At 41.1% G+C, this 16,684-nt stretch overlaps 1 protein-coding gene across 35 annotated transcripts in view; it reads left to right on the forward strand.

The window, feature by feature from the left end:
• Positions 1-16,684, forward strand: part of LOC18448851 (Peptidyl-tRNA hydrolase family protein) — a 30,359-nt gene that overhangs the window by 12,224 nt on the left and 1,451 nt on the right. For 3 of the 35 annotated variants that reach the window (XM_088863314.1, XM_088863320.1, XM_088863315.1), the window contains 2 exons: positions 11,348-11,466; positions 11,563-12,187. The exons of 31 other annotated variants lie outside the window; for them this stretch is intronic. In XM_088863314.1, coding sequence (XP_088719440.1) covers positions 11,348-11,426 — 79 coding nt within the window. In that variant the 3' untranslated portion in view covers positions 11,427-11,466; positions 11,563-12,187. Of the gene's footprint in view, positions 1-11,347; positions 11,467-11,562; positions 12,188-15,952; positions 16,080-16,684 lie in introns of those variants that run through there. One more of the 35 variants, XR_016053013.1, reaches the window with a different exon arrangement.

Genomic DNA, 16,684 nt, shown 5'->3' on the forward strand with positions numbered 1-16,684 from the left:
AGTTGTTTCGTCACTAGAAAATCCTCCAATTTACTATGTTGACCTCGACATGTATGGATATAAAAGAAAAATGAATTTCAAGTATAGTCCATTTTGTGACACATTTTCTGTATCGTCCATTGTCGAGATTTTAGAGTATTCATAGATCTGCTAGATCTACATCATTTTTGGAGCTTTCAATTTCATGACAAATGTGAAATATAGTTTTTTAGGCCATCACAAGAGCTTCGACATAAAAAATGCATCTTTTAACAAGATTTTGAGGTCTTGTTTCCTTTCATTATGATGTTTGCAAGAATCAAGAGGCGGTATTTCAGCCTCAGAGGAACGATGACCGTGGCTACCTTCCTATCTTTAACATGTTCATATACTCATCCAACCGACCCCTCATCTCAACTTTACGCACTAGGTTCTATAAACCCCACCCCCCCTCTCTTCCCAGGAGAGGGAGGCATCCCCTCCTTTCTCACCTTCCCTTGAGCAGTGTTTCTTCCATGGATCCCCATGACTCGACAACCAGTTCTACCTCCAAGTCTCCACTTCACCTCCTCCCCTACTCATCCAAACGTATACTGAAATTACATCCACTTGCTTAGGCTGATCGAGAAAGTTGCTCAGGGAATGAGGCAACCATCCAGCCAAATTACCGGCCTTCCCAACCCCCCCTTCTCTCTCGGCCAAGTTGACGCCTTCGTCCCCATCCCAAACCCCTAAACCTCCCCTGAAACCAGCTACAGTCAATACCATAAAGCTCAGTGGCTATTATGTTGGCAGAGAAAATATGCTTTATGCAAAAGGTGCTCATTCAGGTATTTAGCCTCAGAGGGACGGTGTAAAGGGGATTGAAAAATCTCTATGGCCCTACATCGGATCCAGATACTCTGCACCCTGAATTTATGGTCCCTTCTCGGCACTTTGGGACTTCATCCACATGCGATCCGTGGACCATGCTACTTTCCATGATCCCAAGTTCCACCACTGCGAATGAATCCCCATAGGTGAGTGAGATTGCCCATTCCTCTCCACCCCTCACAAAGTTGAACCTCCCACACTCTGTCACTGCCTGCATGAACACATCTCTCTCAACACCCCAAGCCCCATTATTGGCACATGCTGATATTGACAGGTGTTCCCTCGAGTCGATCGATGTTCACCCTCCTTTTCGCTCATCGTTGTCTGTGTCCTGTTCTAGCCTTCCCAGTCACAGACTCGAGCTCAACCCTTCCTGCTTCAGCATTTCCTTGGCAATGGACCTGCAACGTATCATTGCTCTTCCCCTTGTCTCTTTGCTTCTCTTGGCCCTCTCCACCTACCTTCTTCCTTAAACCCCCCCATCCCCCTCCCCCTCCCCCATGTCACCGAACCCTACTCGTTGGCATTAGCGGCACCATACCCACTTCTCTAGCAATTTCAGGGCCAAGGTATCCTTGGTTAATCCCCTAGCCTCTCCATCTAGAGACCGCTTCTGCTCCCCCATTTTTTCTTAGCCCTTGTCCTGGGTTTATGGTCAATCTACCCACTCCTTCCCCCACTGCCCCCACCTCCCCCGCCCCCCCCAATTGGCGGCCCTCTGTTCCCTTTCTTAGAGTGCATCTCAATGTTCTCTTCTGAGGGATTATCGCGTGTTCTGGTAGGGTCTTTTCCCCCACCAATCTTGCAGAGTGTTCCCTGTGGCCCCGCAAGCCCCCATCTCAGATACCTCCCTCCCTTTACAGATTATCCACACTCCCCACTTCTACCCCTCCCCCATGCCATCGTCATAACTCAACCATGGAGAGACTGGGGGTTTTTCCCAGCTAACTAAGTGGGACTCTCCCCTACATACCCTGGTAGATTGGAGCACCTAACTCAATGGGGTTTGAGCCTTTTGTCGGCTGCTGGATCTACCCTAAGCCACATCCTACAACACACCTTGTCTCTGGCCTTTCGATCATACACCTTCTGCCCTTATTCTCAGAGACAACCCTCGTAACCTTGAGGTGATGCACTTCGTTGATATGGACTCCACTGAAGAATTGGATGCAGAGTCATTCCGCTCAGTGGACTCAAAGCAAATAGAAAATGTAGACAACGCCTAGGGATACATCCACAAGGTCTTGAAGGCTGTGGGCTTTCAGTTCTATGATCCTCAAGGGGACATTGAAGGATTTTTCCCTGTAAATGCATTCACCAGGTTTAAGGTAAGAGGTTCAGGCAAAGGGAAGAGGGAGGTCCCAACCTCTCCTTAGTTGTCTCCTATGAGAAGGAAGTCCTGCTGCCACCGCCACTGCCTCTGATTTGGCCCCCCAGCTAGTCACGGTCTCAGACGCTCTCTTAGGTGTCTGGCGCATAGTTGTTGGAGACGAGGGTGGATCGGTGCAGGATTCGTTGAACCGCCCTATAGTGGAAGCTCCCTAGATTTAGGATCGACGTCCGTAGAATGAACATGACAAGGAACGAGATCCTTTGGTTTATGGGAGCGAGATACCATGTCAATGGGTTCAATGTTTTGATTAGCAGGAATCTAAGCTCCACTATACATAAAAATGAGGTTTTCATGTAGAGCTAGTACGAGTTCCCTTGGTTAAGGAATTGAGGTTTAACTATCTCATTTAACGGGGTTCCTATTGTCTAATATTAAGATTCTTAACTATGTTTGGCATATGTTTTAAGTCCTAAGTATCACTCTTGGGAATGCTTAACTATGCCAACTCTTAGTGGGGTGAAGAGGCTAAAGCTGCACCATAATAAAGAAGTATCAGCGTCTTATCTTGTTGTGCTTGAGAGGTTGTACTTAGACGAGAATGAGAGGGGCAGAATACGACATCACATCAATGATTTTGTAAGTAATAAATGAGTCTTCTTACTCCCGACATCCACTTCCGACAGAGGAACTCTGTCAGCTGTTTCGTGCTGTCTAAGAGGTGGTGGAGTATGTATTGTTATATTCACAATGCTTAGTGGAATAGATTAAGTGCTCAACGCTCTGAGTCATTGGTTTATGTTCATTACAATGACAGGTTGTTAAGAGACTGCAATCAAGCTATGCAAAGAAGTACAAAGGATGGGATTTTTATCCTAATGATGACCACCTCGAGGATGGTGTTGGGGCATCAGAAGCATTAGGTGACCGTCTTGATGCTGATGATGAGGCTCGTCAGAGTGCTCCATTACCAACGCTTGTCCCTCCCACTACATCATGACACAAGTTTGGCATGTACCATTCCCTCGAAGTCCCCAATAAGCCAGAATCCTATCACTCAAGGGTCATCTTCGTCGAATGTAGGCTTCTCTGCTTCCATTGTTTTTCAAAGACTGGCTCTCCGAAAGGCAAAAGGACAAGATGAACCACACTCTCTCTCTCAGATGTAAAAGAAGCTTTTTAAGGCTTGAAATGAAAGGATATATTCTCATCTTACAACCCAGAGGATTCATCATTGTGATTTAAGAATATAAAACAATAGGACGTCATAAATATATGATTTTAAATGAAATATATATTCGAAGGGATGACTTACACAATAGGACTTAATAAAACAATAGATAACTTTAGATTATCTTAGTTTAAATTAAGAATCTAAAATAATGGAACTTCGTGCTATGCAAAAAAGGGACTGGATTTTACCATCATGGAATCTATGATTGCTAAATAATGGGAACTTGGGACAATGGCAATCTCTAACCTGGTATCATCCATTAATGAAAGTAGATCTCACAAACATGGAACCCAAGGTTTTGATGTACCAAAACCTTGGACCATGGTTGATGGGAGTGGGATCTATTTCAAAATGGAACTGAATTTCACTAATGGATGGAACGTGGTCCCCTCTTTTCGGGAGCGAGATCCAAAAATAAAAAACCGAGGTCCCTACAAGATCCCTTATAGGAACCGTGGGATCGAGGTTCCGAAGCGGGATTGTCACACTACCCACAAGGTTCCCTTAACTATGGTCTGGCGTCCTCCTACAAACAATAATTTATGGTTAGTATGGAACATAGTTGTTGGAGACGGGAGTGGGATCGGAGGTGGGATCGGTTCGGGATTTGTCGAACGGCCCAAACCGTCCTATGGTGGAAGCTCCGTGGGGTTTGTATCGATGTCTGTACATTGAACAAGACAAGGACGAGATCCTTAGTTTTATTAGAGTGAGATCTCATGTCATGAGTTCGATGTTTTGATTAGCAGGAATCTAAGCTCCACTATACATAAAAATGAAGTTGTCAAGTAGAGCTAATACGAGTTTCCCTTGGTTAAGGAATCGAGGTTTAAGTAATGTCCTATAATGGGGTTCCTCTTGTTCTAATATCGAGATTCTTAACTATGTTTAGCATATGCTTTAAGTCCTAAGTATCACTCTCGGGAATGGTTAACTATGCCAACTCCTGGTGGGGAGAAGAGGCTAAAACCACACCACGATAAAGAAGTATCAGCATCTTATCTTGCTACGCTTGAGAGGTTGTATCCAAATGAGAATGAGAGGGGCAGAATACGACAACACATCAGTGATTTTGTAAGTAATAAAGGAGTCTTCTTATTCCCGTCATCCATTTCCAACAGAGGAACAATGTTAGCTGTTTTGTGGTGGGATCTATATGGTGGTGGGGTTCCTGAATTATATCCACTACTTGTTAAGGTGTTGTCTCAGAGTGTCAACTCGTCATGTGCTGAGAGGTGCTAGAGTATATATCATTATATTGACAATGTTAAGCAAAACAGGTTAAATGCTCAATGCTTCGAGTCATTGGTTTATGTTCACTACAATGACAAGTTGTTAAGTAGATTTTGTGATCAGACTATGCAGAGATCTACAAAGGAGGGGATTTTCATCATGATGATGACCACCTCAAAGATGATGTTGGGGCAGTAGAAGCATTAGGCGATCCACTTGATGCTAATAATGAGGTTCGTCAGAGTGCTCCATTATTAAGGCCTGTCCCTCCCACTACATCTTCAAGCCATGACACAAGTTTGGCATACACCATTGCCTCGGAGTCCCCAACAACCCAAAATCATACCACTCAAGGGTCATCTTCTTCTAGTGTAGTCTCCATTGTGTCTATTGTTTCTCAAAGGCTAACTCTCCGAAGGGGCAAGATGACAAGATGAACTAGTCTCTCTCTCTCTCTCTCTCTCTCTCTCTCACAGATGTAAAAGAAGCTTTTTAAATCATGAAATGAAAGTATATATTCTCATCTCATAACTAAGATGATTCATCATTGTGATTTAAGAATCTAAAACACGAGGACATCATAAATATAAGCTTTTAAATGAAATATATATTCTCACAACTAAGTGGGACAGCTTACACGGACTTAATAAACAATGCATCACTCTAGACTAGTGGTTTAAAAAACAGATTGGTGCCCTAGATTAGGCACCCCAAAAACCCATCCGGATCGGAAATCGGCCGAATTGGTTGGATTAAGCTTTAAAAAAATCTAAAAAAATTATTAAAATTCATTATAAATGTTGCTTTTTAAGAATCCAATAAGAAATTGGGGTACTACATTATTAATTTTTATTTTTTTCATCAATATGCGAACATTGAGTTTTTTTTCTCTGTATGAACTTATTTTAACAAAAATACTACTTGTATTTTTTGACAAAAATAGGAAATGAGTTTTTTTGACAAAATAAGAAATGAGTTTGTTTGACAAAAATATGAACTTATTTTTAACAAAAATAAGAAATGAGTTTTTTCGACAAAAATAGTTGTATTTTTTTTAGAGTAATGATCCTTTAAGACCCTCCCACACCCATGTGTGTACCCCAAAGGATCACCATTAAATTTGGCACAGATCTTTAGAAAAATCAAATCCCACACCCATGTGATAACTTTTTTAGAGATCTTTGCTAAATTTAATGGTGATCCTTTGGGGTCCTACACACATGGGTGTGGGAGGGTCTCATAGGATCATTACTCTTTTTTTTATAAGAACTTTTTATTTTTTTTGACAATAACTTTTTATTTTTTATTTTTTTGACAAAAACCTTTTATTTTTTTTGACAAAAACCTTTTATTTTTTTTGACAAGAAAAAGAATTGATGAGAACCTTTCATTTTTTTTATACGAAACTTTTTATTTTGTAGATAAGAACAAAAATTTGACAAAAAGCGAAATTGATAAAAACCTTTTATTTTTATTTTTTAGAAAAGGCCTTTAATTTTTTTTATAAGAAAAAAATTTGACAAAAAATTTCATATTTTTTGTACCAAAATTTTTATTTTATTGATAAGAAAAATTTTTGACAGAAAGCGAAATTGATAAAAACCTTTTATTTTTATTTTTATTTTTTACAAAAAACCTTTACTTTTTTTGATAAGAAAATAATTTGACAAAAAAAAAGAGAAAAAAAAACAGTTCCTCAACGAGAGGAATTGAACCCGCGTCCGTCCTCACAATGAGCGCACACAATAGTCGGTATGGGACTTACAACTTAGTGTTTATAAAACCGTTAACAAAATATATAATATATGAACATTTTAAGGTATTACCTCTTCACATTGTCCCACATCTAAGAGAGAAGCAAATTTATATGAATAAATAGTTCTTTGTACTCATCGTTCGTAGCGCGTGTGAAGCAACGAGATTATGCGAAGCTTGTGGATCGTGAGCACATGTGCGTGAAAGAACTTAGGGCCTCACGAAGCGTGCGGACCCGTGGGCTCCTAGTCTCTAACGAATTTTGCCTCGAAATTCCCCGAATTTTACAAAAATGCCCTTTGACTGTAGAAAATTGGGCAGGTCTTGACGTCATGACGCGAACATTGGGTCGGTCCTGACGTCATGACGCGAAGAACCAGGCGATTTACTGTGCAAATTTGCCAGTTCTCTCTAGAACAGGGCTATTCCCAACTTTACAAAAGAACCAACACGCGATGACCGATTCCCGATTCGAATCGGCTGATTCCGTGCCGACTTGGCGATTTTTAAAACACTGCTCTAGACTATACCTAGTTCAAATTAATAATTTAAAATAATGGAACTTCGTGCCATGCGAAAAAGGGACTGGATTTAACCACCATGGAACTTATGATTCCTAAATAATGGGAACTTGGGACAATGGTAATCTCTAACTTGGTATCGTCCATTAATGAAAGTAGATCCCACAAACATGGAACTTAAAATTTTAATGCACCAAAACCTTGGACCATGTTTGATGGGAGCGGGGATCTATTTTGAAATAGAATTGGATTCCACTGATGGATGGAACGTGATCCCCTTTTTATGGGTGCGAGATCCCAAAATCGAAAAACAGTCGTCCCTATGAGATCATTTATGGGAACCGTGGGATCGAGGTTCCGGAGCGGGATCGTCACCGTACCCACAAGGTTCCCTTAACTATGGTATGGAATGCAGAAGTTTTGGGAGACTCGAGCAAGCACAAAAATCCGGGTTTTTTGTTGTAAACACAACCCCAATGTGTATGTGCTGGTGGAAACCAAACAACCCTCAACCAATCTTAGTCTGGTTCATAGTGTCTGGGGTCGGAGACCCTGTTAGTGGACTGCCCTCTAGGCCATTGGTGCTACGAGGGGGATTTGGGTCATCTGAGAACCTACCCTTCATTTTCCCCTCAACTCCCACATCACGTCTTTTTGGGTCACCCCTGGTTTCAAGAATTGTTTTTGTTCTTTTGAAAGTGCTAACTGTATTGGTTTCAAGAAAATTACAAATGGCCTTTCCTGGAAATTCTCAGCAGCCTATAGTCCTAACTCCCCTTCCCTCATAGCCCAGTTTTGGAACTAAGTAGACAAGGTTGCTTCCTTTCCTCCTACTCCATGGTGCATAAGGGGTGACTTCAATTTCACTAGGTGGACTTCAAAAGAAATAGAAACTAGAGAATTTATAGTTGCATGTTCAATTTTTCTGTTTTCATTTCCAGGAATTGTCTGATCATCATCTTCCTAAATGGATCATGGTTTACTTGATCCAATCATTTGGTCGGCTCCAGTGTTTTAAAATGCGGCTGCATCATCGCATATGCAGTCGCATCATGCGGTATGCGGTGGGCTCTGCATCAGAACTGACTGCATATGCGCTTTTGACCTATAGAGTGCATATCCCCTAAACGATGATTTCCAGCCACTTTTGTAGCTTTTTTTGCATCAAATGGAGGGGAAAAAAAAATTTGGCGGAAATTTTTTTTTCATTCAAATCTTTGATTTGGCGGTTGTTTGATACTTGGATGTTGATTTGATGCTTTTGATTGTTAATTTGGGGATTTAGGGTGAATTTGTGATAAGAAATCGGGGGTTTCAGATCCGTGAAGAAATCGAGCATTGCTTTACAGAGTCGGTAACTTTTTATTCCTTCTTGTACAGTAATACTGTAATACTTATTTTTGGGGCAATTTCTTCTTCCCAATCTTCTAGTAATAAGGATCTGGCTTGAAAATATTCTAAACTAAAAAATCCAAAAGATAGAAATTGTGTGATATGCTTGCTCTATGGAAATACTTATATGGGTGGTATTTTTCGAAAAAAAGAGCACCTAACCTGAATTTCTGGGAATGTAAGAGCATGCCCACAAGCTACAGATGATATAAAAAAGGAGATTAGAGAATATTTGGATAGTTAAAACAGATAAAGAGAAGAAAAAAATGAAGAGAAAAGAATTTCTTGATGATGTGCAATCATTTGATGATGATGATGATGATGACATGTCTGAAGTTGCTATGAGGCAAAAGGGTACTCATACTCATAGTTACCATAATCTCTCCATCGACCTCACGTTTCCGGTTCCGAAACTCGATTCCGTGTTTCCGTTAAGGAATCTCCATGGAAACCGTTTTTCGGAACCAAGGAAACTCGATTCCTTAATTTCGGAATCTCGATTCAGCACATCTTTAGAAAACTTTTTCGGAACCAAGGAAACTCGATTCCTTAATTTCGGAATCTCGATTCAACACATCTTTAGAAACTATTTATCGAAACCAAGGAAACTCGATTCCTTAATTTTGGAATCTCGATCCAACACATCTTTGAAAACTTGAACCCATTAATTGTGGGTAGACGTTTTCAAATATATTGAATCTAGATTCTAGTGAGGATTAAATCTTAATTTCATGTCAATTGGAGTTGAAATCTTCCTTCGAATGCTTCTAGTGGTTGCAGGGTTTCATTATTTTACTTGTGTTACCCTGGATAGGCTTCACTTTAAATTTAAAATATAATTGGTAAATACAACACATACAATTAAAAGTAAGACCATGGTGTAGACATAATCCTATTTTGTTTTTATAATAATGTAGTCAAAATCACAATTTAGGAATACTTGTCTTTTGTATATAATGACCATAAGAATAGTCAACACAATCACTTTAAAATTCGACAAACCTTCTAATAAGATCCAATATAGGTTCTAAAGTCGATGCGGCTCAAGATGTGCTTGTGGTTTCCTTCTCCATAAAATTGAAATCTTGATTCCTAGTAAGGGTCATCAAATGCATTCCATAGTCCATATTAGTGTAATCAGGCACGAATCTCTAATTTATATACTTTAAAAACTTGATTCCACATATGTTAGAATCCCGATTCGAAACAACAACATATCTATGTTCCACATATGTCAAAAACTCGATTCCATAGATGTTGAAAACTCGATTCTGCATATTAAAGAATTTTGACTCTTACAGTGTCGATTCCAGGGGGATGGGAATCCCGATTCCAAGGAGGATGGAATCTTGATTCCATAGGTGGATGAAACTTGGATCTATTTCTATCGAAACACGATTCTCAAAAACTAGGAGTCTCGTTCCTAGCGATTCCTATTGTGACAATGATATTCCTAAGACATGAATATTCTAGTCGCCTGCGATTCCGGTTCTTAAAACGATTCGGGTTCCTAGGCATTTCCAACAACTATGCTCATACTCCAATCTCAAGAGAGAAGGTTATAAATATTGGTGGTAGTGTTGAAAGAAGAACGCCTCTCTCTAAGGGGCCAATGGATGCTTTTTTCACCCCTAGCCCCGAAATTGTGGTTCAAGAGAGAAAGAAAAAAACAAAATAAACCACAATTGAAAATAGATAGAAGAAAGAACAGAGGAAGTCGGTATGTAAGTGGGATATTTTTGCATGTATGGCCCAGGCAATTGGGCAATATGGCCCAGGACTTGTTCCTCCTTCACTACATGAGGTTAGGGAGCCCTTGTTGAAGGATGCTATATTTGATGTGAATAAAATTTTGATTTCTCAGAGTGAAGGGTGGGAGAAATATGAGGCCACTATTATGTGTGATGGTTGGTCCGATGGGAAGTCAAGGGCATTCATTAATTGTTTGGTTAACTGCCCAACATGTACTTTTTTTGTTAAGTTTGTTGATGCATCATACAAGTCACATGATGCTACATACTTATGTGGCTTGATGGATGAGATTGTCAAGTTTATTGGAGAGCAAAATGTGGTACAAATTGTCACTGACAATGGTGCCAATTATGCTGTAGCTGGGCATTTCTCGACTTTGAAAAGGACGCATATGTTTTGGACTCTTTTCATAGCTCATTATGTTAATTGTATGCTTAAGGAAGTGGGTACAACATCTTTATTTAGTGGGGTGATTTCAAGAGCTATATTTGATGTTGGATTTATTTACAATCTGATCATAGTCCTAAGCATGATGAGGTCTTTTACAAAGAAGAGAGATTTAGTGAGACCGGGTATCACTAGATTTGCCACGTCATTTCTCACTCTTCAAAGCCTAGCTAAGCAAAAAAATGCCTTGAAGACCATATTTGCTTCAGAGTAAATGGAGTCAAAGCAAATGGTCAAAGCATAAGGATGGGAGAAAGGTTGAAACATTATTCTAAATACATCTTTTTGGAGTCAAATAATTCTTGCATTGGAGGTGGTTCGCCCTTTAGTGAGAGTGCTTCGACTGGTTGATGGTGATAAGGAGCCTGCCATGGGCTACATACATGAAGCAATGACTAGGGCAAGAGCTGAAATAAAGGATGTTTTAAAGATGATGAAAATATGCGCAAGGCTATATTGAAATTATTGATAAGAGATGGGATACCCAGCTTCACAGGCACCTCCATTTAGTCAGTTACTTCCTAAACCCATCTCTTTACTACAAGCAACCATCCATTGAGTCAAATCGTATACTAAATGGTGGGTTCTTAGATGTGCTTGAGAGGTTGGTGCTTGACAAAGATATCCAGGATGAGATCTAGAGCCATGAATTGATTAAATTTAAGTTAGCCTTGAGAAACTTTGGGAGAGATATTGCTACTCGAAATAGGGACACTACAGATCCAGGTAAAAGCCAAAAGTAACCTTGTCTCTGACTTTATGTATAATTCCATTGTTTATTTGTTTACCCATAATTTTTATCTATTATCTAAATTATAATATATTATACAGCTGCATAGTGGGCATTATATGGAAGCGAGACACCAAATCTACAATGTCTCGCTATTCGAGTGTTGAATCTCACATGTAGCTCATCTCGTTGTGAACGCAATTGGAGTGCATTTGAGCATGTAAGTCCTTTACTCCTTATTCCTTAAGCCTTATTTCTTGAATTTTAATTTTCTAATCTAAAATATAATTTATCTAATTTCAATTTTCTACCACAGCTCTATACAAAAAAACGAAATAGGTTGGAGCAGAAAAAGTTGAATGATTTGGTTTATGTGCGGTATAATGAGCGGCTTAGGGAGAGGTATGAAAATCGCACAAAGCTCAACCCTATTCAATTGTATGAAGCTGATGGTGATTCCACAAGTGAGTGGACCATGGATCCCGGACAAGAGTGCGTGTTTGAGGGTGAGGGTCTTACATGGTTTGATGTCGAGCTAGCAACATGGGTTAATGAAGAAGATCGCCTAGAGCACAAAGGAGTAGAGGAGCTGCTGGGTCTAGTCGCACTCGCACATTAGCTTCGGAGGTCGAGAAGGAGGAAGCTAACACAGAGGAGACCGAGGAAGAAGAATACATGGAGGCCGTCGAGGATGATATTGATGATGCACATGACGACTCTTAAGATGACTTCTCTGATTGATATTTGAAAAATTGCCTTCAAATTTCAAAATTGACTCTCAAAGTGGATGATTGTATTAAGTTATTAACTATTAACTCTTCTTGAGCTTGACTTTTGGTTTGTAATATCACTATTTTGTGCTTATGGTTGTTGATCAAAGTTGTGCTTACAGTTGTTGATTGTTGAATGTTTTATGAAGCTAGTTTTAATTTTCTAGTTTCTATCAGGGGAGAGTGGATAATTGGATACAAAATCTCCGATAGCTAATAATTTCGAAGTTAATCATTAAAAAAAAAATACTTACTATCACATATATCACCTCCATATTTTTTTTATGCATTAACCTATTTTTTTAGATTTTTTATAATTTTTTACATTTTTTGACTGCATCGTCACGATTCACCTGCATCCGGGCCGCATCGGCCCCCCCATCGCTTTTGGCCGCATCCCACATTTTAAAACACTGGCTGGCCCTTAACTCTCCGTGCTCGACATGTTTCTTGTGTCTACCCACCGGGACAAACTATTCATGGGTACCTTCTCTTTAGCCCTTACTAAACCTACAGCTGATGACAAACAATCCTCCTCGACACTACCCTGACCTTTTCAAACAAATAACCTTTTAAATTTGAGCTCTCTTTGTTAGAGGAACCAAAAATGACAACCTGGTTAGAGAATGGCAGGAGTCTTACTCAGTCCAGGTATGAGTGGGTTCGTGCTTGCAAAGAATACTAACATGCTTAAGACCTCCTTCAAAGAATGGAATACAACCCTTCAGGGGAACTTTGGCCAGGCAAAAGCCTCCTTGGCAGTCATAAACAACCTCGACTCCATTGAGAAAACTAGAACCCTCCCCCAAGTTGTTAGAGATGACCGTTTCAAAGCCAAAATGAATTACCAGTCCATCCTTAAAAAGAACAAATCTACTAGTTCCAGTTTTCCCTAGTGAAATGGTAAAAATTCAGAGATCAAAACACAGCCTTCTTCCAAGCATTAGAAGGCGCTATTACACCATTTCCCAGATCTAAGAGGGCCCTAACCTCTTTGACAAACACCTTGACATTGATAGAACCATTGTAGGCTTCTTCCATAACCTGTTTACAGCCGATAATCACAACAGACCCAGAATGGCTGACCTGTCCTTCCTTCCTGTCCCAGCTCCTAAGGGGGCTTGGTTAGAAAGACCTTTTACTGAGGAAGAGATCCTACTTGCCATCATGAACCTTGGCCAAGACAAGGCTTCTGGCCCAGATGGCTTCCCAGTCGCCCTTTTCAACAATTTCTGGGACAACCTGGGTCTTGACATTGATGCTAGTCGATTATGATTCGCAGAGCAATGAACGCCTCTTTTGTGACTATGGTCCTAAAAGTTGAAGGAGCTCCTTGTAGGCTCCAGACTGATAAGCTTCCTAAACATCTCCTACAAGATTCTTTCTGAAGTTCTGGCTTCTCGCCTGAGGGAGGTCCTCAAGTATGTAATATCCCCTCAAGGATTGCCAAATTCTTGACGGAGCCCTCATAGCGCACGAGTGTATACATTTGGTATACCTTGATAAGTTCCCATGAGTGGTCATCAAGCTAGACTGGGATTGGGAGAAAGCCTATGATCACGTGGATTGGGATCTCTTACAGGAAATCCTCTTAAAGATGGTCTTTGGGGGAAAATGGCGGAATTGTTATGAATGATTGTGTCTCTATCCCTGCCTATTTATCCTAGTAAAGGTTTCCCACAAAGGTTTCTTCCCTTCTGCCATGGGTCTCCACCAAGGGGAGAGTTGTTTGCTATCGTGGCTGAGGTCTTCAGGCACTCGATTGATAGATTTTACCAACAATGACTGCTGGAGGGCTTCAAAGTTGGCAGCCAAGGCCACGATCTCCCACTTAAAATATGCCCACGGCACCTTGGTGTCCTATGATACCTCCAAACAACAGGTCGAAACCCATAGGGTGTAGGCGTTTGAGTTTGCCATTGGCCTCAAAATCAATGGGGCCCAATCCAAATTAATTTGTGTGGCCATTGATCACGCCCCAGCCCAAAGCTTGATTGATATGATAGGCTGCGAGGTTGATCACCTATCTACTAAATATATAGGTCTCCAGCTCTGTATCGGCAACCTAGAAAGTAACTGTGGGACCCCAGCATGGAAAAATTCGACCATAAGTTGGCAAGGTCGAGGGGTAGATTCCTCTCGATAGCAGGCCATCTAACACTCATTAAGGCCATCCTCTCCAACGTCCCCATCTACCAGATGTCGCTTTTTCCAATCCTCGTTTCTGTTGTTGCACTTCTAGAGCAAAAGATGAGGAGTTTTCTTTGGTCAAGAGATAATGAAAAGCACAAAATCCATCTCTTAGCTTGGGACAAGGTTTGCTTACCTAAGAAACAAGGTGGACTGGGCATCCGTCATCTCCTTTAGCCTACAAAGCCTTGCATGGGAAATGGTGGGGGAGACTTGGCACCCAAGACAACCATGTCTGGCAACAAGTAATATGGTAAAAATACCATATAAAGTTATAAACCCTCTTTCTTGGCTGCCAATTGCCCCTGAATAGTAGATCATCTGCAGGGGGGCGCTCACTGCTCTGCTCTTTATATCAATTCTGGTCCAATGTTCGATTCAGAGTGAGGTCGGGCACTAGAGTGGTATTTTGGACAGATATGCGGATAGGGAACTCTATTCTTCAGCAAAGCTTCAACAATCTTTACCTAGTTACCAGGGACAGGAATGCTTGGATTGCGGATCTCTTCAAACTTTTGGGAGAGGAAAAAGGGTGTAGAGCCCGAACTTTAGAAGGCCCTTGCTCGACCACAAGGTTTCCTCACTCCAAGCTCTTCTTGCCACCCTACAAACCACATACCTACGCACTGCAGGGTTTGATACTATCATTTGGATGCCCATGCTATCTGGTAATTTTTCAGTATCCCTCCTTCTATGCCAAGTTTCTTTCGCCCCCCTGCCTTCCGGATCCCCTAAAACCCACATTATCATCATCATTCAAGTCTTATCCCAAATATTTGGGGTCGGTTACACGAACCTTTTTCCGCCATTTTGCTCTATCAAGAGCCTAAGTCAGGCCATAATTCACCATATCATCATGAATCACTATATCTTCTTACCGGGAAAAAGAAAAAAAAAAAGCGACAAAGAAAGAAAGAAAGAAAAGGAGTCGCCTCTTCTTGCTTCCTGTGCTTAGATAACTGCCATTCCCCCCAGAAATATGAGTTTTTTGCTGGTTGGCGATTTCTGAGAGGCCAGCTATAGAAATCGGGTTATCCTCTATTCTTAATAGATGCACAATGTGCAAAGCAGCGGAGAAAACTATTCAGCACCTCTTCTTACATTGCAAGTGGGCCTCCCACCTTTGGGCCATTCTCCTTCTCCTGTTCAAAAGGCAGTGAATTACGCCGTCCTCTATCCCACACCTATCTGGAGCTTGTTGTCCCCCCCTTCGCCTGCTGCAGGCCAGTTCCTTTGGAAGGAAAGGAACCTGAGAATCTTTGATGGGAGAGAAAACTCTGTCGTGACTGCTATGGACCGGATAAAGGCGATAGTTATCGTGTGGGCCAGAAAATCTAGAACGTGTAGGCACTTCGCGGCCAACAACTATATTCATAACTGGCAAGCCATTTTGGGAACTTCACTGATCCATAATCCTCTATCTTCACTATGGCGCCCACAAAGCCTGGCTCCATCAAACTCAACATCGACGGTTGCTCCCCTGGAACCCCTGTGGGGCACGTTTTAGTGGCCTTTTTAGAGATCACAGTGGAAAACTTTAATGCCCTACTCTGGATTCATTGGCATCACGGATTCCATTACTGTGGAGGCTATAGCCCACTTAGAGGGGATCAAAAGAGTCAGGGAGGACTGGATTAGTTGTTTGGTGGCAAAGCGGACTCCAAAAACGTCATATCCTGGAATAAGAGAGACACTGTGTCCTTAGCTGCTGGACCACATTTTTAACCAACTTTTCGATCTTTGCAGGCATATGCGTATCTCTTATCGACATACGTGGTATGCCCTGAGGCAAACCACGTCGCAGATAGGTCTTGCTAAAGCTGCTACATGTTATGGACCAGCAGTAAATACTCCCACCAGGAAGTCCTCCTTGGTAACTTTTTGAGCTTTGGTCGTTTATTCTATATCTTGACGCTTGGACGGCACCATCCTTTCTGTATGCTGTGATCTGTGTGATGTACAGGGTTTACCACCCATATTTGGAAGTTGTAATGAGCACCCATCCTTCGGGCTGCCTGATTCTTTTTTGTAACTCTTTTACTCTTGATGCAAGTTGACCTTTTCGGAAAACAAAATGGTTATTTGTTAAAAAGGAGTATGGTTCTTAGTAAAATATGGTGAGTTGCAACTGGTTCGACTTTAGGTGAAATGCGTCCTATTGTTCTGTTCTCGAAACAAACATGTGATGCTTTAGCTATGAGAATGATTATTTCACATGGCTTCAGAACTTAATTGCAAGAACCTCCTACCAAGGTCTTATCCTGCTCTGGGACCATGGTTCTGCGTTTCAGGGGCAAGCCACCAGATATCCTATTCTATTACTGCAATAAAGTTCTTGAGCTCTGCAAAATAATTGTGGAGCATTTGTCAGAATGATGTGCATGCTCGACATGAGGGAGAATTCATTAGAAAATAATTCTGAAAACCTACATTAGGGTGCTCGGTTCGAGCCTTTTAAGTCTTTTCTGTGATTTGGTC

This window comes from Amborella trichopoda, chromosome 3, assembly GCF_054954075.1.
Source record: "Amborella trichopoda isolate Santa Cruz 75 chromosome 3, AtrichopodaSantaCruz75HAP2 v2.0, whole genome shotgun sequence".
Lineage (NCBI taxonomy): Eukaryota > Viridiplantae > Streptophyta > Magnoliopsida > Amborellales > Amborellaceae > Amborella > Amborella trichopoda.